At 50.2% G+C, this 24,264-nt stretch overlaps 1 protein-coding gene across 4 annotated transcripts in view; it reads left to right on the top strand.

Moving 5' to 3' along the window:
• CDKL1 (cyclin dependent kinase like 1) overlaps window positions 1–24,264 on the top strand; it is a 1,210,180-nt gene that overhangs the window by 986,554 nt on the left and 199,362 nt on the right. For all 4 annotated transcript variants that reach the window (XM_069638983.1, XM_069638981.1, XM_069638982.1 and 1 more), the window contains exon 9: window positions 10,785–10,940. In XM_069638983.1, coding sequence (XP_069495084.1) covers window positions 10,785–10,940 — 156 coding nt within the window. The remainder of the gene's footprint in view (window positions 1–10,784; window positions 10,941–24,264) is intronic.

Here is a 24,264-nt window from a genome sequence, read left to right as displayed (position 1 = left end):
ACATGGTCATTGTTGCACATGTTCACTAAGCATTATTGCTTGGATACTTCCCACGCTCAGGATGTTGCCTTTGGTAAGGCAGTACTTTATTCTGCCCTGTGAAAATTGGCAATTCTAAATTCTCCACCGTTCTCTAGTCTTGGATACTGCTTTGGGAGTCTGTCAAAGACGAGGGATACTTTGGAGGACACAATCCACCCGAAGAACAAGTTACTTACCAACTGGTAACGTTCTTTCGACTGGATGTTCCTCCAACATATTCCTCATCGCCCTCCCATTCTACCACTCTGTAGAATTTCCTATGCTATTACAGCTTTCGTTCTTACATGGCTGACTACTGCCGGACTGTACTAACAGCTAACTTAAAGAGGGGAAAAACAGAACTGAGGCCAACGGGCACCGTGCGTGCTACTTATACCATCCGATGACATCACCCTCGACAGAGGCCTTCAAGGGACATTGACTCTATGCCATCGACGCAGGGCACCCTCTGCCGAAAAAGTTTTCAGAAGCTGGATATTGCGTGTCAAAGATGAGGAATATCCAGTCGAATGAATGTTACCAGTTGAAAAGTAACTTGTTCTTCTCATACCTTGTCTTCCTTTTTGTCCACTCTGTTCTATGAAATTATACGTTTTAGGGTTGTATTTGTGAGTCCTTCACTGGCTGAGTGTGGTATCAGAGGTCATTTCAATGGGCCAATGATGGAAGCTGCTCTTCCTCTATCCTTGAAAGAGGTTCAGGAGGGATATGGTCAGGAAAATCTGCCTTTAATGCAGAGTATGTGCCTAGAATTTATATTTCAGCATGAAGATGCTGTACTGTTAAATAATGGTGGCTTCTCCATCCCATGTTTTCAGTGGCTGCTTTCAGCTTGGTTGAGGCCTGCCATTTCATCTTGATTTTCAGGGTGTGATTAAGGGGATACATGGTAACCTTTGTTCGCCAGGTGTTTGTTGCTACCTATTCTTGGATGAGTTCTCTGAATCCAACAGATTACTTCCTGCCTTTCTACCTCACTGTTCTGTACAAAGGGGGAAGTACCTACCACCTGGGATCTGTTTTTGTACTCAGATTCATTTAGAGCTTAATGGATGCTTGGAAGGCATTTTCCTCTCCTTTGAGATTGCCTATGCATTTTTAGGCAATCATACAAACCTTGGTCCAGACCATAGCGAAGGATTATGTCTGTTCGATATGCTAGTAGGCTGGGCTTTCTTGCAGGCTCTAGCTTCAATGGTGCCAGGGCCATAACTCTAGTCACAGGTTCTCCAACATAGTGTGGAGACATCTGATCTCTCTGGCTTCGCCTTGCATGTCCCTTACCTGAAAGTACAGTGGAATAAGTTAAGGTCAGGATTCCTTGTTTTTATGTAACAGAGGCACATCTTTCCTCTTAGGTAAAAACCCTAGACATTCTTGGCCATCTAGGGCACTCTGGCTGGGCCACATTAAGACCTAAACTCTAGGTCTCAGGGTACTAGACTAGATTTGGCATTTCTTATTTTTTGATAGGAAGGGATGATGGGACCATGTGTGTATTACAAATGTGTAAGTCTAGGGGGGGCGCTTTTGCGCGCAACGCTGATGGCCGCCTGAAAGGAGAGCTCTGGTCCGTAATTAATCCTTAATATAACTCCTCGTTGGGGCTACCGGAACGCCAGAAAACACACCATCTGGTGGCGGAGGATCTGCGGCACTGCCCATCCGAATATGGGAGAAAAAGGGGCACGGACTCGTAGGATACGGCCCAAGGAACTTTCGCTGGCAGGACAGTGGAGGCTGCCCGTGTCGCGGCTCCACGTTGAAACAACCACGCACCAGAGGCGTGACCCTGCCAGCAGGCCGAGCGGGGGAGGGGCTGCGCAGCGCACCCTTTGACTCGGAATCCCGCCGAGATACTGCTGTTGGCCGGCGCGGGCACCGCGTTCACCGGCCTCCCTCCCGCTAAGGGGACCTGCCAGCTGCACCCCCAAGCGCTGCACCCAGACGCCGGAGGTCCACCACAGCTAAATCCTCCACCGCGGCCCCCCCCGGGGCTTGCGGCTCATCACTCCTATGTCCCACGTTGGAGGGACGCGGACCCATCTGCTGACCTGAGACGGCCTCCAAGGCCACCTGCCGACACAAATCCTCCTGATTGTGCGGGAGCCGCCCGCTAGACAAACCTGCTTCCCCTCCGAGGGCTACACTTGAGACGGCGGTGGACCGCCATACTGACATCCTCGGCTGCGGCCCCCTCCCGGCGCCTGCAGCCCTTCGACTCCGCTTCGGTGCAACGCGGACCCATCTGTTATCTGTGGAGCCGGCACTGCCAAAGTATGGGCCCATAACTCTACGGGGCCCGCTGTGACTGGCGGATCGGACCACTGTCACGCGACATCCGTTCCTGCTGGGTCTCTGAACCCTAATCTCGTGGTGAGACCCCCAACCCCCATGGCGGTGCCCCTGTGCAGAGGGAGCCGACATCCTGAACTCCTGCAACCCAGAAGGTACTACCCTCTCACCCCCACACCCGGGGGGCCACACTCCTCTGGCCCTAAATTGCACCCAGACCTAATACTGTTTATATGACCCAGGGGACCTTGGGCTCTGGGGGTGCCTGTGACACGGCGTGCGTGGGAGGTGCACGCCGTCAACCATTAGAGCCGGGCAGCTGCCTGTGTAATCCACACACTGACCTCTGTCCGTGGCGGGGGGCCGCTGCCGGGACACCTGCCGTACTCTGGGAGCATAGATCCGGAAGGCCAGTTCATATAAATATCTAAACATTGACTCACAGTCCCGTTCTATGGTGTGCACTCCAACATGCCCATTGCACTCCGGGGCGGTTGAGCGTCGCGACCTGGGTGGCGGGGGCGATCAGCATTGAGGTGCACTGACATACTACGCCCCATCTAAGACAGCTATCTACAATACAACGAATACCGGAGTGACGTGGGAGAACACAAGCCACCCGACCTGTTATATGGGCCGCCACGATAGGAGGGGGATAGGCCCCAAGAAAACTGGCCCAATGGACTCCTTTACCAACTCCCAACCACAGGGGTCCAACACGCCACCCCTGGGCCAGCAGATAGTCAACCAGAACCCCCGATGGATGAAAGAGTGGACAGACTGATGTCAATGGTCCAGAATGGCTTTCTTGCAGTCAATAGTAAGCTGGATGATATTGGGGCAACAATCAGCTCCTTGAAGGCAAGAGTAGATAAGGAGAGCGCACAAACCACTGAGGCGGAGGGCAGGATCAGCGCTAATGAGGACTCGATAATTCAGCACGGCCGGGACATCGCCCAGCTGAAAGGTGACCTCCAGAAAACCGTAAATAAATGCGATGACCTTGAATCGCGGTCCAGAAGGAAAAACATCCGTCTGGTCGGGGTGGCCGAGACCTTTGGCAAGGGCTCTATGGAACGACAAGTGGAGAGCCTTTTGAAATCCCTTCTGGGCCCTGACTCCTTTTCAGACCATTTTCTTGTGGAGCGTGCTCATCGCACCTTGGCACCCCATCCCAGGCCTGGAACACCGCCCCGTACAATTATTGCTCGCCTCCTTAATTATAGAGACAGAGACGCTATCCTGAGAATTTCCAGGGAGAATGGCTCTTTATTTTACGAGAACAACAGAATATATACCCGGATTTCGCAACAAATGTGCAATCACTGAGAAGATCCTCTGAACCAGCTAAGAAACAGCTGAGACTATGTCAGATTCCTTATGTGCTCATCTTCCCTGCTAAAATGAGGATCCAACACAGGGGCCAAGCGCATTTCTTTGAAAATCCTACAGAAGCCATGACGTATGTTGAAGCCTCCATTCCGCTCCCCCCCGAGGGAACGGGCGGTGAACCAGAACTTGCCGCCCCACCTGCCTGACGATCCAGACGACCATGCTGGGTGGCGGTTCTTTATCCACGCCGAACCACTACAAGGTTGACAATCCTATGAGCGGCGAGGTGGCCCCGACCACCGCATATGTTAAGAAAGGCTGTGAGCCCCCTTTGGTAGACGGCCGTGTGAGTACAGCTCTTACCCCCAGGAGACTTCTACAGTTATGTTTCAGAGGATACATCATCATGTTGGCGTTGATGATTGGGTGGGGGTTGGTAGGGAAATCAAGAAAGGGTTCATCTTGGCACTGCGCCAGAACTGTTCGGGGAAGTTATATTGTTAAAATCAGAGAGCGGTTTTATAGCAGGACACCCACACCACTTGAGGCAGGGGCAATGCCATGGGCAGATGATTATCCCGAGATACGATTATGACACAGGCTAATAGGGGCTTAAACATTAAGCTGCTCTCATGGAATATTCGCGGGCTTAATAATCCGGTTAAAGCAAGGAAGATCGCAGCATATATTGCACGCCACAACCCTCACATCCTATTTATACAAGAGACACACGCACTGGGGAATGTTAATACCAAATTCCTATCACGGTGGGGCCCCCATAGATACTATATGGAATACTCAGCGCAATCGAGGGGAGTGTTGACTCTCATACACCCCAAACTGTGCTTTAAATATCACTCTAGTAAAATTGACCCGCAAGGCAGGTATACACTGTTGTGGTGGGGAACTGGCAGGGCACCAAATAATTCTGATCAATACATATGGACCCAATGTAGACGACCCGCAATTTTACTGTACAATACTTGATATGCTGGCCACATCAGGGGAGACACAAATAATTTGGGGTGGAGACTTTAACACAATATTAGATCAATCCCTAGATCGTTCCTCTGCCACTCCTAAAGCCCCATCCAAAGCTGCACTAGTCGTGAAACAGTTGATGGAACAGATGGACATGATAGATGCATGGCGTACGCTACACCCATATGAGAGGAAGTTCACCTTTTATTCGTCCGTCCACGATTCCCACTCGCGCATAGATTACTGGCTCATTAGTTTGTCCCTAGCCGGAACGAAAGCGAAATACACCCCCGTACCCTCTCAGATCATTCACCGGTAACACTTGATATTAACCTAGACGACACTCCACCCCCGGCTAGAAGATGGAGAATGCCCCCCGCGATCCTGAAAGATCCCAATATCTGTGAAACCCTACATATGGAGATTGCAGAATTTCTGGAATTAAATGAGGGTTCGGTGACTACCTATGCTACCCTGTGGGAGGCATTCAAGGTCTGGATTCGGGGAACCATCCTGGGCAAGTCTACGAGTATGTTGAAATCCGTGCGAAGGGAACTGGGTATAGCCGAAGCCAAAATAGACTTGCTACAAACCGAATATGGTGTCACACTGGACAAGGGAACCCTTTCGAAAATTCAGTCCACGCTAAAGGAATTCAATGAGTTGGCTAATAGGAAGTTCTATACATGGCCACACCAGCCGAAGACCGCAGATATGGGGAAGTAACAAAGCCGGGAAATTCTTAGCCAACATGCTTAAAACCGATAGGCACCACAACCCGATTCCCAGCATACAGACACCGGTTGGGGTAATGGTTAATAAAGAGTAGGACATTAATTCCACCTTTGCTGAATTCTACTCCTCCCTCTGTTTCAATCATGATAAAAAAACTAAAGAAGATACTTTCCGGTACTAAGACGACCTGGACCTTCCTCCACTAACCACTGAGACCCGTAATATACTAGCTCAACCTATCAAAGTTGAAGAGCTTATAGAAGCCATTAAATCCTTTTCTGGAGGCTGTGCCCCCAGCTCGGAGGGCCTGAATGCGGAATTATACAAAGAATTTCAGAGCGAATTGGCCCCACTATTATTGAAAGTATGGGAGGAGGCGATGAACCGCGGTGTCCTTCCAGAATCGATGCGCGAAGCAATCATCACCGTCCTCTTGAAACCCCGTAGACCGGCACAAGACATGGCATCCTATAGACCCCTCTCCTTGATAAACACTGATGCGAAGATTTTCGCTAAGGTACTAGCCACCAGACTCCTCCCGTATATGCCGATCCTGGTCCACCCTGACCAGGCTGGCTTTATACCAACTAGATCTACGGCCCTCAACCTGAGGCGCCTATTCAATGTCATGGCACAGATAGACCCAGAAGCAAAGGCGGCCGTGGTAGTCCTAGATGCTGAAAAGGCATTTGTTTCCATCTCTTGGACATACCTCTTCCTGGTGCTCGAGCGGTTCGGCCTCGGCCAATACTTTATTAAATGCGTGCTGCTACTGTACACCCAGCCGTCTGCTAAAGTCTTAACTAATACCACTATCTCCTACATTTCAATTACACAGGGGGACCAGGCAATGCTGTCCCTTTTCACCTATACTTTTTGCACTTACCATTGAGCCAATGGCGGAATATACTCGTCAGAACCATTCACATAGAGGTCTTAGAATGACTGGTCCCCCACAGATCAGATCACTATACGCAGACGACACCCTGTTGTATGTTCGAGATCCAAAGGAGAATGTGCAACACATTATGTCAGACATACATGAGTTCTCAGAACACTCGGGATACAAAATCAATGTCCCTAAGTCCGAAATATTTCTTTTGACCGATGGTACGGGTGACCTATCCGAGATAGCGGAGTTTAGGCCCGCTCCTACTCGGGTACTTTACTTGAGAATCATGGTTGCTAGAGATAAACAACAGCTATACACACATAACCACTGTGAACTGTTGCTAAACCTGACGACTAAGTTCCAGTTGTGGGCTAACCTTCCGCTGTCCCTGTATGGCCGAGTGGCATTACTCAAAATGGTAGTCCTCCCCAAACTCCTATATTATTTCAACAACATCCCGATCTGGCCCGGTAAACCCTTTTTTACGAAACTCAAGTCACTCGCCTCCTCCTTCATCTGGAACGGGAAGACGGCCAGGCTGGGGTGGGATAAGATGGTGGAACCATTTTCACAGGGCGGTATTGCTGCACCAGATTTCGAACTGTATTATTTAACTGCACAAGCACAATTTGCGAAACATTGGTTCGATCCTGAGGACATGGCTCCACACACACCCCTTGAAAAACACGCTGTTCGTCCCAACGACATACGTTCAGTTCTCCTCAACCCTATCTATGGGGACATTTGACCCGGTGTATACAACCACATATGCTTGGTCCAGGATCTATAAAAGGATCGGCCTGGAGAGCCCCTATGACTCAGAGGTCCCCTTGTGGAACTTTTCTAGTATCTCCCCAACATTTGATAAAGCCCTTCAACAATCCTAGGATCCCAATAGGCTTTTCACGTTGCGGGACATGTTCCCTGACAGCACGTTCTGCGAACTCACAAACTTCATTGGGGCGGTAGGAGGAGGCCAGCTTAAGTGCTTCCAGTACCATCGCATGAGAAGTGCTTTTGCTGCTAGATGGCCGACATTCCCGCTAGAAACCCAGACACACGAATGTATCATGGCGATAGTATCCATAAATAGCCACAGTAAGGGGTCTCGATGGTACACTGTTTAGTGCAAACCCACCCCCCTTCATGAAACACGATAAAAAGGGACCTGGGAACGAGACATGGGCAGGGCACCCAGATTGACAACGTCAGATGGGCCCGTTACTGTCAACTCACTAGATCTGTCTCTATGAACTCTGGGCTCCGACTGATTCAATTTAAAGTCTTGAATCAACTGCACTATGCCCCTGCCAAGTTAGCTAAATTTGTGGAAAATTGTACAGGGTGGTGTCCCAAATGCAATGCTCCGAATGCTGGGCCACATCACATGTACTGGTCATGCCTTTTGATTGTGGAATTTTGGCGGGAGGTGGCAGAACTCCTTGAGGACATAACGTCGATCCCGGCAACTCTGTCCCCCCTGAAGTACTTATTTGGTGACATCGGTAAAGTGAAGGAAACCTCGAGACGGTTATTTAATATTTCATGCATTGTCGCCAAACGCTGTATCCTTAAATGTTGGAAATCTAACTGGACCCACCCGTGCCAATTTCCTAAAAGACCTATGTATGGTAAACGATGATGAGGAACTCTTTGTACTATCGGTCCTGTCGCCCCAAAGACATTTGGACGTTGCTGCACCTATACTTGTGTATCTGATGCCAGATATGGATGCAGCACCCACATCTTCACCCTGAAATGTGATGTTCCCTGCCAATTGTATGCATATAAGTAATGGAATTACGTCCAAATTGTGTCATAATGTTTATGCAATTGGTCTTGTTGTGAACCTGCTCTCAATAAATAAAAGTTTTAAAAAAAATTAAAAAAATGTGTAAGTCTAGTGGTTTGAATTTACAGTCTTCTGCATAGAATGATCTTCTCCTTTGGTGAGGATGCTCCCAGTTCCCTCTCCTTGAGTTCAGCCACCCACCAAAAACTTGGCAAATGCAAGATCTTGTTGAAGCCCAAGTTGGCTCACCACTCCTGGCATTCCTCAGCGGTCAGGCGTTTACTACTTCGATTCCAGTTGAAGGATTGTGAATAACTTCCAAGTGTGTCTAAATTGCACCTTTAGATTTTCCCAACATACTCCTGTGAATCCAGATGCATGTACATCGGGTTTGGGTAATCATCTTTTCTGACAAAGAGTCTTCCATTTTGGACTGATGTTGACTACCTTAGTCTTTATATGGATAACTGTTACTCTGGTTACCAACTCCATAGTAAGGACTTTGCCATTGGTTTTTATCTGGTTGATTCTCAGCCTTCTCTCTGGTTTTCCTAGGGCTTATCTCTCGACCATGGTTTCATTTCTGCAGAAGCTCAGTCTCTAGCCATTAGAAAGACATATGGGTTGTTTCCATTGGGGGAATTTTATTGGTTCAATCCAGGTTCTTGCCGGCCTCTAAAATAGGAGAGGTACTCTAGGCTTTCCGAGGGATTTCTGATCCACTGGACTTCCTGTCCAGCATTACCCATGCTTGTTGTTGACCAATGGGCCAAAAATACATACTGGTACTTCTTGTGCCAGGGCTTCACAACCCCTGGTCCTTCCTTTTTATTTTTTTAATAAGCATGGATACGGCTCCTGGTATCTTTAACAATTCTTTAATGGTTATGTCAGCCACAGATTCGAATCAGTTTCTGTCTCCATGACTCTTTTCAGAGATTTGATTAGTTGCTGAGTCTCTTACCGCTGGAACCTTTTGTGTATGATGCGATGTTCTCGCAGGCTCTCATTCATGGTCTGCTCTTTATATCGACCATTGTCTCTGTCATCCATTTTTTCTTCGGGAGTCTGAAGGGAGGGTGCACCAAATTATCATTGTGGCTTCATGGTAGACCTAGTGGGGTTGGTTTCCTCTTCTACTGATGCAAATGACCATACCTTGGATTTTTGTTTCTCCTTCAATTGTCTCTTTCCCTAGTAGGTTTGTTTTTGGTTGGTTCAACTCTTTACTTACAGTTTTGAAGTTATGCAGTAGGTTGTTCAGTGACATGGATGATCATGCAGGACCTGGTGCTTTTCTCAGGTGCTCAAGTAGGAGTTGATTGAGAAAGGGTATATTTTTGGTTCCCTGTAGGTCTCCTTGCCATCTTTTTATGGAATGTGAAATTCTTCCTTTGTTTTACCAGGAAAGGTTGATTAATTCCCTCTGCTGCTGTTTTCTACCTCTTACCATTTTTTCTTATCCATTCTTCTACTCTTTTTTATACATTTGAGTACTTCTTTATTCTGAGCTTGGCCATCCAAGTGTTGTATGTATATTCTTTAAATACACAGAGTGATCATTCCCTTCTGGTTCACATTCTTTCATGGAGGCAAGCTTCTGGTTCATGCTGAGACATCGTAGCTGGAGCCGTGCGGCAGCAAACTAGTTTGAGGACGCAGCAACTGTGGTCTGAAGAGTTTGAAGAAGTGCAAAAGACAGCACCACAGTTTCAGTTGGTTTGAATGCGTTTTAACACTCTCGAAATGCAGGTTCCTGACTTCCTCCGTTTCTGTGAGTCCCAATCCAGGGGAAAAGGGAGCGGATAAGTACTTGTTCTTGTTCTCCCAAACATGGAGGAGGCTGGGAAACACCTGCAAGGGTCCTTTACCTCCAGCGAGGTCCTGGGTACTGGTATAGCTGGCAGAGAGGCAGGTCTTTCTCCGGCAGCAGGTTACCCCCAATGTGCCCTGCTTTAGATAACCGCCTTCACCTCACAAGTGGGAGGCTTTGGAAAGGACTGTTCTCCCAGCATGGTCCTACAAATTCTTCTTGAATGGTTGAAGTCCAGAGATGAATTAGAGAAGGAGTGGAAGACCACCACTTTGATAGGCATAAATCCACAGGTGCTTGGACAAAAGCATGATGGGTGCTAAAATTGGTACAAAATAAGTCTGTGATTAATTTTGGAGACTATTATTTATCATACTGTTGTAATGTGTTTTCCATGGAATTAGAAGGTGAATTTTCTTCTGTTCATATGTTATGTTGTTCTAAATGCACTTTACAGCTGTTTGTGATAGTCATGAAAAGTGATTTTGACTGTGAACTGAAGTTGACTGTCATTATGTATTGAATTATACCTCTCCCTTTTAATTCACAAACAGTGGCTCAAATAGTCGCAACTCCCATCCTCATACTCGTGAATTGTGACATTGGTTGCAGCCCATGTCTAGTAAGTTATACATATAAAGCAAGGCCTCTAAGGAGAGGTGAGCTGCCACTCTCCTGCCTCAGTCACGAACATGGGTTTAAAAAAACACTGCAAGATATTCAAGAAAACAGTGCACCCGTGGAGAGAATTGTGACACCACACCTGTCAGATGTCAGTGCAGCACAAGTAACACAACACAACAGTTGCTAAGTTCTCAGCCGCCACCACCACCACGCACAAGTCGTCGTTTTTTTATTGCATTTATCTCAAATACCATATGTGTTTTTTATCACTCGACTAGGGTTGCCTTCGTCTGGACCCCTCTGAGCGGTTAACATGTCAGCAGCTGCTAGAACATCCTTACTTTGACAGCATTAGAGAAGATTTGGACTCTGCAAGAGAACCAGAGAGGGTCACTAGACGAACAACAAGGCCAGCTCGAAAGCACTTCCCAGGGGTAAGAGATCCTGAGTGATAGATATTCCAAATTAGTTTCTTCTTCTTGCTAACTTTCCACATTGGTTCTAATGTTAACTAGGCTAGAAACAATTTGGGATGAGTAGGGCCCTAATTTATTAGAGTCTTCTGTATCCATGCAATTAGTTTACATTTTGTAGGTCTCAAATGAGGTAAAAATGTAGTTTGAAAACATGAGGGATTCTCCATTGAGATTTCATTTTTTTTCCTTTTGCACCTTATTGTTCCTATACTTTTCTGTTTAAAGGGCATGTTGAGGAAAACAAAAATGGATATGTTGGGAGATGAAGATTAGGTACAGAAATGTTTATTTTACAACACAAATATGACAGGTAAATGGGATGGGTGGGGTATATGAATGAGCGATAATCAAAGAAATTAAAGAAGAGCAATTCGATCTGGGTTAATTACCATTCTTCACCAGTCTGTCCCTCACTGCCCTTAGAAAAATGGGCTCAAATGAAAAATGTCTGTGGGGTTTCAAGTGTCCACTGCTCTATTTCGTGTCTGGGTTGAGCCTATTCCCATCATCATCTTTGTCAGGATATTGATTATCTGAGGAGGCCCCCACCCTCCCTTCAGGCTTGGTTCTGGGTTCATCTGTCAAGTCTCCAGAGTCTCTGTGAAGCAATACCTGACCATCCTAGGGATGGATACCCTAGGCACCGGTGCTACAGTGCCTTTGGCAGACTATGTCACAGTAACCTTAAGCAGTGGTTGGTAGCAGCTTCAGTGGGTTCCGTGTGACTAGGGGCCCTACCTGGTCCCTTGGCCTTTCTATTCACACCCCTGTCCCTCTATTTCCACCCTTCATCTTGATGCCTACTCAATACCCTGCATGGCTGTGGCCTTCTGAACCCTCCCCCCTGAGTTGTTTCCTCCTCACTTGCCCCCCCCTCGCTCCTTGTTCTTTCTATTTGACTCTGTATCAGAATTGATGTGCTAGACTCCTCTCTCCTTAACCCTTCTTTCTTCCTATCTTGCTCCCAGTTTGTCACAAATTGTTCTCAGTTGTTTCCAAAGGTTTCCACTACCTTATACCTTGCTCTCCTGTTCCTCCATCATTCCTATCCCATTGCATTTGTCCTTCCACCTTCCTTCACTTTCTTCTTGTCTTTCCTTCCTCTATCTGTTCTTACTTGTTGTTCCCTCGCCTCTACTTCTTATTCCTTCTCTCCTACCTGCAATTTCTCTTGTTTTCCTGTATTTCTCCTCCACTCTGATTGGATCGTTCTCCTCCACTTAATTTACCTCTCACCAGGTCTTTCTAATATGCCTACCCATCTTCCTCTTTCTCTCCTCCATTGCCTTCATCTGCTTCTTCAACACTCCCTTAACCTCCCTCCTGCTCACTCTTCTTCGCTTACTCACCTCTCCACTCCATAATACTGCCACTGTTCTCCTTCCGTTACAGACACCCAGCCTCAAATGCAGACTGCTTAAATAGCAGTTTAGACCCATTCCGGGACCTCTGAAGGCAAAAAGGGCTCAGCTGCAGAGCTTCAAGCACTAAGCCTAGTGATTAGTTCCTTGTCTTTAAATGTGGGGCTCCTCACAAGGATTGTCAGCTTTCCTGATTACAAAATGGTTGCTGCCAGTTCTCCCCTCTGTGGTGGTCAGCCATCTCGCCCTCATCTCCTCCAAGTGTGCCAGCAAGTGGGCCGCACATAGAAGTGGATTGTGGCCTTTTGTTTTTCTTGCAGCTTGCAGTTTGCTCTATTGTTGAATATTGGTTTGAGGCTCTTCCACTGATTTGTGGGATGCGCTCCTCTGGCTTCACTCTCTTGAATATGATGCATGTAAGAAGAAAATCATGGTAGCAGATTTCCAGTACCATTATTATTAGTCCAAAGAATATTTTCTTTTAGTGAGCATTGCAATTCCACTATAGTTTGGTGGGAGGTAGGCATTTTGGCAACCAGGGGAGTTGCAGGATTAGTCAAACCTCAGTGACAACGTGCGATGGCACAGCAATGAGTTGTTAGGGTAACGGGATAAACCCACCACTACAAAATCTGGGAGAACTATGGGCAAAAAGGATACATCTCTTACACTGTAGAAATCATGGGAGTAGCGAATGGCGAAAATGGTTACCCTCTTGCCTTTCCTGCTCCCCCATCTGCAAAAGGCTGTGCACTTTTTTTCCTGCCTATCAGATTGTTTCCTTCTGCTTGGGCCTTTCTTCTCTTGGGGTCCCCATTCCTCACAGGGTCAAGATTTTGCTTATCTTGTGGCTCCTCCATCTCTGTTAAGGGGAAGGTTTCTTCTAAGGCTGGTGATTGGCTGGGAGATTTGGGGGATCTTTCATAACGTGCCTCCTTCGGGCCCTACATCGTGGAGCAGGTGATGACACCCGGCCCCCATGGTCACCCCAGCCCCATCATTCATCCTGAAACATGGGGCTCTGTCACACTGTGTGCGTGGATGTATAGGAACTGTACTTTAAATATAACAATCTCCTTAGACATTAAGAAATTGGAACGTTGTCAAATGTAGATGTGTTTGTGTGTGTAGTTCACACTTATAAAACAGTGGAGGGGGGCGTGGCTTGGACGCCATGGTGGTCGGAGTGGCTCCGTGAGAGCTCCCATCTGGTGCCACACATCCAGCAAGCATGCTCCAGTGAACCAGCCCCTCAGCACCGGAAAAGTGGACCGAGCATTAGCTGAAGGACCGAGGCGGTAGTCCTGTGATCTGGGAGAGCAGAGATTCTTGAGCTGCTGGGGGAGCCGCGCAGGCCGCAAGATAATGCAGCAAGATAGCGCCTGAGGCCCCGTGCCGAACCCACTGCAGTCTCCGGATGCCGTGGCGCGCTGGAGCCCGAACCGGAGGGAAATCGGCACTGATGGACACCATCCACCCCACTTCGACCTGACGGAGTGCCCTCGAGCCCGCACTGCACGGGCCCGGTCTGAATCGCCCCGGCTCTCTGCTCTGGCGGCTCATCTCGGTGTGCTGTCAGGGGGAAACCCCAATCACTCCGCTCCCCAGCAAGCGAAGCAGCGCCCACCCTCCAGGGGGCCTGACTGGAGGCGGGCAGTGCCCAGGGATCCTCCGGTGGTCATCACACCAACATCCCAGCCTGGGCAGCCTCCTCCTGGAGCCAGGGCAGACCCGACACCGGGGTAATCCGGGGGGAGTAACAACGCACCCGCAGCAACGGACCTGCGACAGACCTCGGCTGACTGGAAGCCCTTGATCACTGGGGGCACGGTCACGGCGCACGCAGGGGACCAGCTGCACAACCATCCAAGTGATGGAGCCCAGCACTGCAGAGGACGCTGCCCAACGGCTGCGGATAGGAGAGAAAGTTCACTCAGACCGGCGACTCTCTGCTGCACTCCACTCGGCCGCCGTCCTCGCCTGTGGAGGGAGGGGTGGGCTGGATCCACTCTTAGAGCCCTCCAGCCCCTATGGTCGCCTCGGGGGCCCCTGGCACGGCACCCTCATAGTGAAGAAGGTAAGGATCCAGCACCCCCTACCGCCATCTCCTCCAGGGGGATCCTCCAGCCTGGGGGCCCTCCAGAGCCACCCCACAGCGTCGAGAGACCCGCCATCTTGGGCTGCTGTCATCCGCCCCTCCCCTCCACTGTCCTCTGGTGTCGGCCAGGCCTGAAGCCCAGCAACAGCCTCACCGGGAGGGTCTTGGAGCCTAAGCACAGCTTGAACCTTGAGGGGGAGGCAGGCTGCCAGGGGTCAGCCCCGCTATGCCACCCCATAGACGATTCAGGCTCCCAGAAGACACGAAGCAGGGGACAAGGGTGCAGATTCCTAACAGCATTGGCCACTCCAGTACGGCCCTCTTCCGCCAGAAGGGAAGACATCCCCCCCTACATCGAAGCCTGCCACGTGGGGGCCAAGGCCCTGAACTGATCCCCCAACCCTCAAAGCAAGGGACGGGCACTCCACCCCCAAAAGCCGACAGCGAGCCAACTCGCACCCAAACCGGAAACCCAGCAAGCTATCCAGACGGGGACCGACAAACCTCGATCACCTTGGACTGACAGGTTCAGCACCTAGGGCCATCTCCGGTGGCTCAGCACAGTGGCTCGGCCCAAACCCTACAGCCCAGAGCACTTGGCTGCCCCCCGCCCCATCTACACAGGGCCTCCGTGACGCCCTCAAGGCCTCGCAAGCTCGCAAACAACTTGAGCCAGAAGCCTGAGAAGCGAACGAAAAGCCCCTGGAGGCCACCAGCTACACGAGGCCAACTCTGGTCCTCTCGGTGGGGCTGCAGACCCCTCCAGCAGCAACGCTTCCCTCATGGTAGCCCAAGCTACTAGGCCTAAACAATAAATCAGAGAGCGCACAGTCCCCAAGTCAGCAGCCCCCCTGCGTTAGTGCTAGCCGGACCTGCCGGGCCGCCCTTAGCCCCAGCGGCAATGACGACTTGCATCTCGTGGGACCAAAAGATAAGCAGCTTGCTAACGATGGCCAAAAATCTGAAATTGTCCAAACAGACAGACATTGCGTCGCTACTGATAACCCCAGCAACGGAGAGGCCCAGAAGAGGGGAGCGCCCTGAAGTGACTGAAGCAACATCTGGGGTCGCTAGCATGGAACCAGGTCCAGGACCCGCAATACAGACGGTAACGGAAGTCCGATCTCCAAGACCTCCTCTCGGCCCTCACGAAGGATTACCAGAAGGGTAAGGAAGAGGTAAAGAGCAAAATCACAGGCCTGGACAAACACCTAGGGGAACTGGAGAGGAGAACAGCAGAAACAGCCCTCTGTGAACACAGTTATGAGATCGACATGGGTGCAAACAGACTAGCAGCACTTGAGGGCAGGTGCGAAACCCTGGAGCTCAAGCAGGAGGACGCGGAGAATCGCTCCCGACGCAACAATATTCGTCTGAGAGGGATCCCTTTAGCCATTCCGAATGCGGAACTGGAGCGGTATGTCAGCGACCTCTTCCGCTTCATCCTGACCTTACCAGATGACTCCCCCCTGATGCTTGACAGAGTCCACAGAACAAGGAAAAGACCAAACTCAACCACCCCGCCGGATGTCCTAGCGAGACTGCACTATTTTAAAGTCAAAGAAGAAATAATGCAAGAGGCTAGAAGCTCCCCCCGCATACTCTTCAGGGATGCCTCCATTGCTCTATATCAGGGCTTGGCAGCGGTCACAATGGCAAAAAGAAAGGCTTTAAAACTGATCACAGAGTGGCTAAGGGACAAGGGAATAACCTACCGCTGGTGGTACCCCACATCCCTGTCCTTCACCTGGGAGGGTGGCATCTGCCACATACGTAATCTAAACGAAGCCGAGAAATTCCTAAGTCCCGGGGAGAGAGACGAGGCCCACGATGGAAATTCGCCATCCAGGCAAAAAGCTCAACAAGATCCCACACAGCCCTGGTCCCGGGTGGAAAAACGATGCCACAGGATCAGAGGACCCCCTTCCAAGAGCAAGCGGCCTGGAATTGACTGACAGCACGGGGGCACGTAGAAACACTGGGCCATCAGGCAGAGTGACCCTTGGCCGGGCCCTAACTTCTCAAGCCTCGGCTACGAACAATGAATGTTAAGAAAATGGCCTCCCACCCGTTGGGCACAGAGGTTCACCGCCTAACAGAGGAGGCTTAACCGCCTCCACGCATTTTGGCTGCGTTGGCCCAGCCGGAGGCCCCGTTGGTCGAAGGCGGGCCTGGATGGCCAAGTTTTGTTTTTTGGGGTGGGGGGGTGCCGGACAAAAGGGGAACCAGATCAAATCATAGCGAACAAACCAATCAACGCATATTGTGGCTCTATTGCGCCAGGCTGGGTAAGGCAACCTCTGAAAGCTACAACCACAGCCTACCCAGATGACAAACGATTCTAAGGATCTCACCATGATCACATGGAATGTCCAAGGCCTAGACTCGCCCAGAAAACGAAAATCAGTGGAGCACCGTCTATCCCAGCTCTCTGCTGACATTGTGTGTCTGCAGGAAACCCACCTGCTGCCATCCGATGAAAAGCGAATCAACTTCCTACACTACCCAAGAGGTATTGTGCCTCCTCAGGTCTGAAGAAAAGCGGAGTCGCTATCTTGCTCAGCCGAACAGTACCCCTAATGAATGTCACAGTGAAGCGAGACCCTGGGGGCAGATACCTACTACTGAAAGTTCACCTGATAGAACTCCCAATCACTATCGCAGCAATCTATTGTCCGAACGAAGCCCAAGAACACTTTCTACGCGAAATCATCTGGACAATAACCTCATTCGCCGTAGGGAAACTCTTGATCGGAGGCGACTTCAACCTCACTCTGGATCCCAGCGTTGACAAGACTCTACCGCCCACCAGATCGGACTTCGCACGGGCCCTGGGGCTCACAGAGTTCCTAAGGAAAACTGAAACAATCGACGCGTGCCGTGCAGACTGGCGAATGACAGTGCTCGAGATTACACCTTCTTCTCGCACGTCCATAGGGGGTTCTCGAGGATAGATCTGCTGCTGATGTCCAGCACAGTGTACCCACGCATCAAGGACATCCACATCGGCCTGAGAGTGATCTCTGACCACGCACCAGTAGTAGCCTGATTACAAACAGCGTGCCTGTTAGCGCCCCCACGGGGGTCATGGAAGTTGCAGGACTACATCCTCTAGAATGTGGCATCAAGCCGGGAACTGTCAGAAGCCCTTACAAACTACTTTGCAGAAAACACAGCAAGGGACTCCTCTGAGGCCATGGTGTAGGATGCGATGAAGCCAGTGATCCGGGGCATAGCCATCAAATGCACAGCGGCAGACAAACGCAGACACCAACTCCGACTCTCCGAGTTAGAGGCAGAGGTGGCTGAAAAAGAAGCATTCTATAAAAATAGTCATTCGGTGAAAGGGTGGAGAGACCTCAGAAGAGGAAAAGCTGCCCTTGAGGTGCACCTGGCAGATCGAACGGCCAGAGCCTTGATGTACACAAAGCAGTATTATTATCTCAACAGTAACAAGGCCAACCGTCTGTTAGTGCACAAACTCAAGAAGCTGCACTTCAGGAACAACATTTTAGTTCTGCGGGACCGGGAGGGCAAGCCCTGCTGCACAGAGGCTGGGAAGCTGACCTTCATGACCGAAAATCACAGAAGTGTAATGTCTGGGGATCCCACAGACAAGGAATCACACATCCGTTATCTCCTATCCATCCAAAGGCCTCCTCCGCATCCACAGCTGGACTCACTGGAACTCACAATCTCCACTGAGGAAGTGACCGAAGTTATCCGCTCAATGAAAAACACGGCCCTGGGCCCTGATGGCTTCCCGGACGCTTTTTACCAAAAATACGCCCACACCCTAGCCCCCCCATCTGGCATCCCTCTACAACACCTTCCTGGTGTCGGGCTGCAACACCCCTTCGATGGAGGACTCACTCACAATCCTGATACTGAAACCGGGAAAAGACCCAGAACTTTGCTCGCCATACAGACCCATTGCGTTAATGAACATGGATGCGAAAATCCTCTCAAAACTCCTGGCACGCAGGCTCGCTGGTATCCTGCTGGACTTAATTCACCCGGACCAAACCGGATTCGTCCCAGGCCGTATCACCTTAGACAACACGAGATGCACCCTAAACATCATCAAATCAGCAAATAGATCGGGAGAGGGCATGGCAATCCTGTCACTCAACGCGCACAAAGCCTTTGATATGCTCGACTGGGGCTACATGGAAGAAACACTGAGGCACTTTGGGGTCGGGCCGAAATTTCTGAAGTGGACTCTGGCAAATTACCAACACCCCACCACAATGCTCAGGATAAATGGCGGCAATTCTCTCAGGATCACGATAACCAGGGGCACTAGGCAGGGCTGCCCCCTGTCCCCGCTCATCTTTGCGCTATCCATGGAACCATTTGCCTCTAGAATTCGCCGGAACCCGCTGGTCCACTGCCTCGTGGTCAAGGACGAAACCTCCAAAGCCGCCTTATATGCTGACGATGTGCTGCTGACATTGACTCATCCGGAAACCTCACTCGGAGCCCTGTGGGAGGAACTGGACAGCTTCAAGGTAGCATCAGTTTTCACCATCAACCTCTCGAAATCAACAGCTCTGGGTGTCAACATCCCCAGGGCCATGGTGGACTCCCTAGCAGCCAGCTGCCCTATCCAATGGGCCAGAACTCACCTCGATTACCTGGGCATTCGTCTCCCCAGAAACATAGAGCAGACCTCCAAGATGAAATTCCTGCCACTATTCAAGGAATTACAGGTGGAGCTATCCCACTGGCAAAAGCAGGCGATATCCTGGATGCGGAGGATCACTGCAGTTAAGATGAAACTAGTGCCCAGACTGCTGTTCCACTGCCAGACCCTCCCAGTGTATTCCCAAGAAAGATGAGCAGAAACTGCAAACGCACATCCTGCAATTCGTCTGGTGGGGGGGAGCCACGCATCACAAGGAGGGTCATGCTCCGTAGCCCTGGAATCTGTGGTCTGGGGCTACCGGAGGGGGACAGACTTCCTGGCGGCTCAGCTTGCAGCAGCATTCACATGGCAAGCATGCACCAACAAACCCCGCTAGCTGAAACTGGAGGAAGACTGGAGCCGCTACCCACTGGACTGAAATTGAGTTGCAGGAACATGGTGGCCCCTTTGTCCCCGATCTGGGAGAACCCCGACTTCGCCCCAGGGCTGGAGCTGAACGACTTCAACAGGTGGAAGGCAGGCGGGTTGAAGTGCGTGGCGGACTTCTTTACAGAAGGAACCCTACTCACAATCGAGGGATGCAAGGAGAAGTTTCAAGTGCCAGAAAGCAAATGTTTATTTTCGTTATGCCCAGCTTAGACACTGGCTGTCCCACGAACCAATGAAGACGCATGGAAGCAGAGACCTCACGGCACTGGAGCATACACTGACAGCGACCCCACCCAAGGGGAAAATCTCAACCTTGTACAGACTGCTGGACTGGGGGGCCCCCGATTCAAAAGAGCCCTACCTGGCACGATGGGAGCGAGACATAGCCAGAGAACTGGACGAGGTAACCTGGAATCGCATCTCGACGAGAGTCCACAACAGCTCCAAATGTGTCACGAACAAGGAGGGAGCAATCAAGGTCTGCTACAGATGGTACTTGACACCAGAGATCTTACACAAATGTAACCCCACCATCTCACCGCAATGCTGGAGAGGCTGCGCGGATACGGGGACGCTGTTCCACCTTCTGTGGTCATGCCCTAAATCGGCCTGTTTCTGGAAAGAGGTCTTGGTGCAGATGAAACTAATCACCGGCCTATCGATACCATGGGACCCCGGGCATAGTTCTGTTGGGCGACACTGGCAAGGATCCATTCCCGATGTCCGACCGACTGGCAGACCTCTGCGCACACCTGCTTACAGCTGCAACATTCTCAATACCAAGACCGTGGAAGCACCCCGAGAGCCCGGCGACCCCCTTGTGGTGGGCAAAGTGTTGAGATATCGCAGCAGCTGAAAAGATCACCGCCATTCGATTTGGGAACAAAATTAAGTTTTATGGCACCTGGTCCCCTTTCCTAGACTATGCTCAACAGTTCCCCCGGACTGCCCAGGCAGCCACTGCCCCTCCGTTGGATAGCAAAAACTGATTAAAAACTATCTATGCCCCTGCCGGCAATACCCGGCGGCCCGCCACAAGAACACTATTGGCCGAAACAACGCACTGCCCGTAGAAGTAGTCCCTCACTTGGAACTGAAACACAGTTGCCCGACCCACTGACGTCCCCAAAGACAGAGACTGATGTTCCCCAACCCTGAACTGAAGCTACCTCCCTCCCATGATCCCTGGACATTCTTTTTGCCACGGATTGCTCATCTATGATATGCCTATCCCAGCGCAGCTGTTCTTTGGAAACTTTTCCACTGCCAGGGGGCGCAGCGCAGCTCAGCGTTGGTTCCGTCCAACACCTCTATGCAGCCTGCTCTGCTTATGACATCAGAGCCACCAAATATAGCAGTGCAGCGCCCCATGACCTCAGTTGTTTTTTTTCCATGCACTCTGTCTGCTAATCGTGAACATGCTTGTCAAGCTTCTTATTTTTGTAAACACATGCCGACTCCAAAGGATTCTGGGTTCAAGCCATGTGCGGACTGCGACCGGCAGATGTCGGTCTCAGACTTGCATCAGAATTGCTTGTACTGCTTGGGCGAGGACCACGACACCCAAGATTGCGAGTCATGTCACTCCATGCACCCGAAAGCCCTGTGGGAACAGGCAGCGAAAACCTTCACGTTCGTCCACAAGCCGAAGGATGAATTTCTGCAGTCTTATTCAAGGTTGCACGGCACAGATCGACGCTCCGGAGATAGGGTGGATCCATGCATGAAGAAGGAGAAGAAGAAAAAGAAGCATCGGAAGAGGTCACGCTCCCCGGGTGAGTCCTCTCACCACCACTCTTCTTCCTCCTCAAAGAAAGAGCCACCGCTCTAAGGGTTCCCATGAGCGGCCGGCATAGATCCTTTTCCAACCCAGTCCTTCAGAGGAATGGGAGAGCTTCTGCCTGAAGATACTTGACATAACCGCCAAGTTGCTGGCGGCTAAGGCCTGCGGTGCCTATGGCACAGGCAGCAGTGCCATCAGCTTCAGGCATTGCGCTAATGGTTCCCACTGCTTCTTCTGTGACTGACAGGTTACCCTCAGAAGACCACTCCTGCACACCTAAAGACTTGGGCCTGTTCCAGAAGGAGGATGAGGTTGCTCTCTGCTGCCAGGCCCTGTCTTAGGCAGCACAATTGGCACTGTGAACTCTGCGGCTCCGCTGGAATATGTCCCACTCCCCAGGGATGTCTTTCTGTCTAAGATGTATGACATCTACGACAAGGAGGGCGAGCAGGTCCCTTTTGGGCTTGAATGCATGGGCTCTAGGGAGGCGAGAGACTTCTCAGAAGAATTTTATGGGGGAGGTGAGGACATGCTGGACCCCAACAAGCCAGCAGCCTAGAACCTTCCCATGAGTTGGACAACTTACCAGCTCCCACTCCAGGTAAATCTCATGCCGCCTTTCAGCTCCTGATGGCTTATGTGGATGATACTCTGGGGCTTTCTGCTCTGTCCAGGTGCAAAGTTTAATACGAACTCTGTGACATTCTAGACAAAGCCCAAAGAAGGAAACGCTCCTGCCCTTTAATGTGGCAGTGGATGCCACAGTATTAGACTTGTGGGAACACCTGCATCTGTTTCGGCAGTGGACAGGGACCTGACTAGGAAGCACTGTCCCACTCTGTCAGACCCAACTTTACTTTCCACCCACATTTCAACTGAAAAAAGCCAGGTGGTTCAGGCTGCCACAGCGAGCCTGGAGACCTCTACCTTTCCGTCCCTTCCACCAGACAGGGAGCATAAGAGGTTTGGGGCAAGAAGGTGTTTGTGTCAGGAAGTCTAGCACTGTGGGCCGTGAACACCTCTTGTGTCATGAGAAATTCTCCTTTAGCCTCTGGTCATCAGTAACCAGTGCAGTGGAGTACGTCCCAGAGGGAGAGATGAGGGATGGGTTTCTATCCTTGGTCTCAGACGGCAAGGAGGTGGCACATGTAAGGAAGGCATGGTATCACCAGTTAGACAGACACAAGTGACATCAAGGGTATTTATTGAACTTTTGCAAGGGTATTAAAAACGCCTATCTAAACCTAAATCTACAGATGGGAGCAAGCTACGAACATCAAATAAAAATGAAGCAGTCCTAGTGGAGTCTTGTCAAAATAAAAGGGCCTATACTAAAAAAAACTATTGCCAATCCTTACCGCTAATTTACAAATAGTGTGGGGTAGTGTTCATGAAAAAGAAAGAAGTGTTCACAAAATTATATGTCAGGATGTTCGGGCTGTTGGCCTCCGTTCCCCACGCTTTCAGCATGGGGCAAGGTGGTTCACTCGAGCAAAGCACACACTCTGGCTTCTGCGGCACAAGGATACAGTTCCATTACCAGCATCAGGACCTCCTGTGCGCAAGAATCTTTACTTCGAGGGGATTGGGTCCTCCGACGTATTCCATATCTATTCCATACGTATTCCATATCTATGACATGTAATCTCCACAGCTGTGCTGCTTACATGTCATAGATATGGAATACGTCGTCGGACCATCCCATCGAAAGAACGTTACCAGGTAAGAAAGTAACTTGTTCTTCTTAAAAGTCACTTGGCTCAGAGGGCCTGATATACAAAAAACAAGATGCAAAAGTTTATTTTCCTTTTACCAGTATTCAATTTGGGTATTCATCATGGATCCCCTCAGCCGGTCTCAGATCCCTTTCATGTTCCCAATTAGTCTCCTTCAGCCAGGCTCGGACCAATTGCAGTGTAAATTAAACCATTGAAGACTTTCAAATGTGGACAGGGTTTAGCTTGAGCAGTTGCAGGACCACTCCGATTCAAGATTCCCTTTTCTCACACTTAGCATCAGTTGGATACCTAACAGAGACTCGAATGAGCACCCATGTTCGTGCCAGACCACTCTGCCTACGGTATCTTTTCTCGGCCTCTCAAAGTTCCGACTCCTTTGATTTCCAATTATATTCGCCTTGTTCGCCACATACCTCTAAAACACTTTTCTCTTTAGATTTCTTCATACAATGTTGCCGCTTGCAACCTTGGTTCGAAGCACAGACTGGTTTGGTATCAGTCTCTGACTCACCGGCTGTGTTGTCTTTACGGACGCTGCTAGGAGCCAAGGACAATAGCACTGCAGCAATCGCTCCTCCCACCTTGGTTATCGGTGTGGGAGAGCCCCGGATACCTCCGACACACTGTGCAGGTTTGATCAGCTTTAGTTCCTGGTCTTAGGTTTCTTACTGTCCAAGGTTCACAAAAGGAACAGTCTTTAAAGGTCAAGGGCACTTCTCTCCTTGCACCCCTCTCTGGTCTCGCCGTCTTTCTCCTCATATTAAACTGCCAACTTTGAATGCTGTTTCTTTGTGTGTTGTGCCTCGCTCAGAGTGTGCTTTCTTGCTCCGCCTTTTATCCGTGTGGGGAAGTGTGATGATCAGGTGTGTGTAATGATCTGTAATTGCCTGACCTTGCCTGACCATTGTATTGGGACATGTCAGATATATGGCTCTGGTGTTAGTCCGTTGTCGTTCACAGTGAGCTGTCCATGAGAAAGTGTTCATGTCAGGAAAGGGGGTGGGGGGTTGAGTTCCTAGGTATACTGCCTGGTAGGATGGGAAAAAGGTGTTACAGGGAAGGAGATACTGTGTCTCACCATCTGGTGCACCTCACACTTCCACTCCCCAAAGACCCCTCATCCAGGTGATCCTCCCGCACTGGTCCACCCCCAGGAACTGGATCCAAAAGCGATGGCTGTGTCCTGGCCACCTGGATGACATATCCCCAGGACTAGCGGGTGAG

Source organism: Ambystoma mexicanum, chromosome 14 (genome assembly GCF_040938575.1).
Source record: "Ambystoma mexicanum isolate Mex_15411 chromosome 14, UKY_AmexF1_1, whole genome shotgun sequence".
NCBI classification, from domain to species: domain Eukaryota; kingdom Metazoa; phylum Chordata; class Amphibia; order Caudata; family Ambystomatidae; genus Ambystoma; species Ambystoma mexicanum.
The sequence above is the reverse complement of the archived record's forward strand: the minus strand, read 5'-3'. Positions and strand labels throughout refer to the sequence as shown.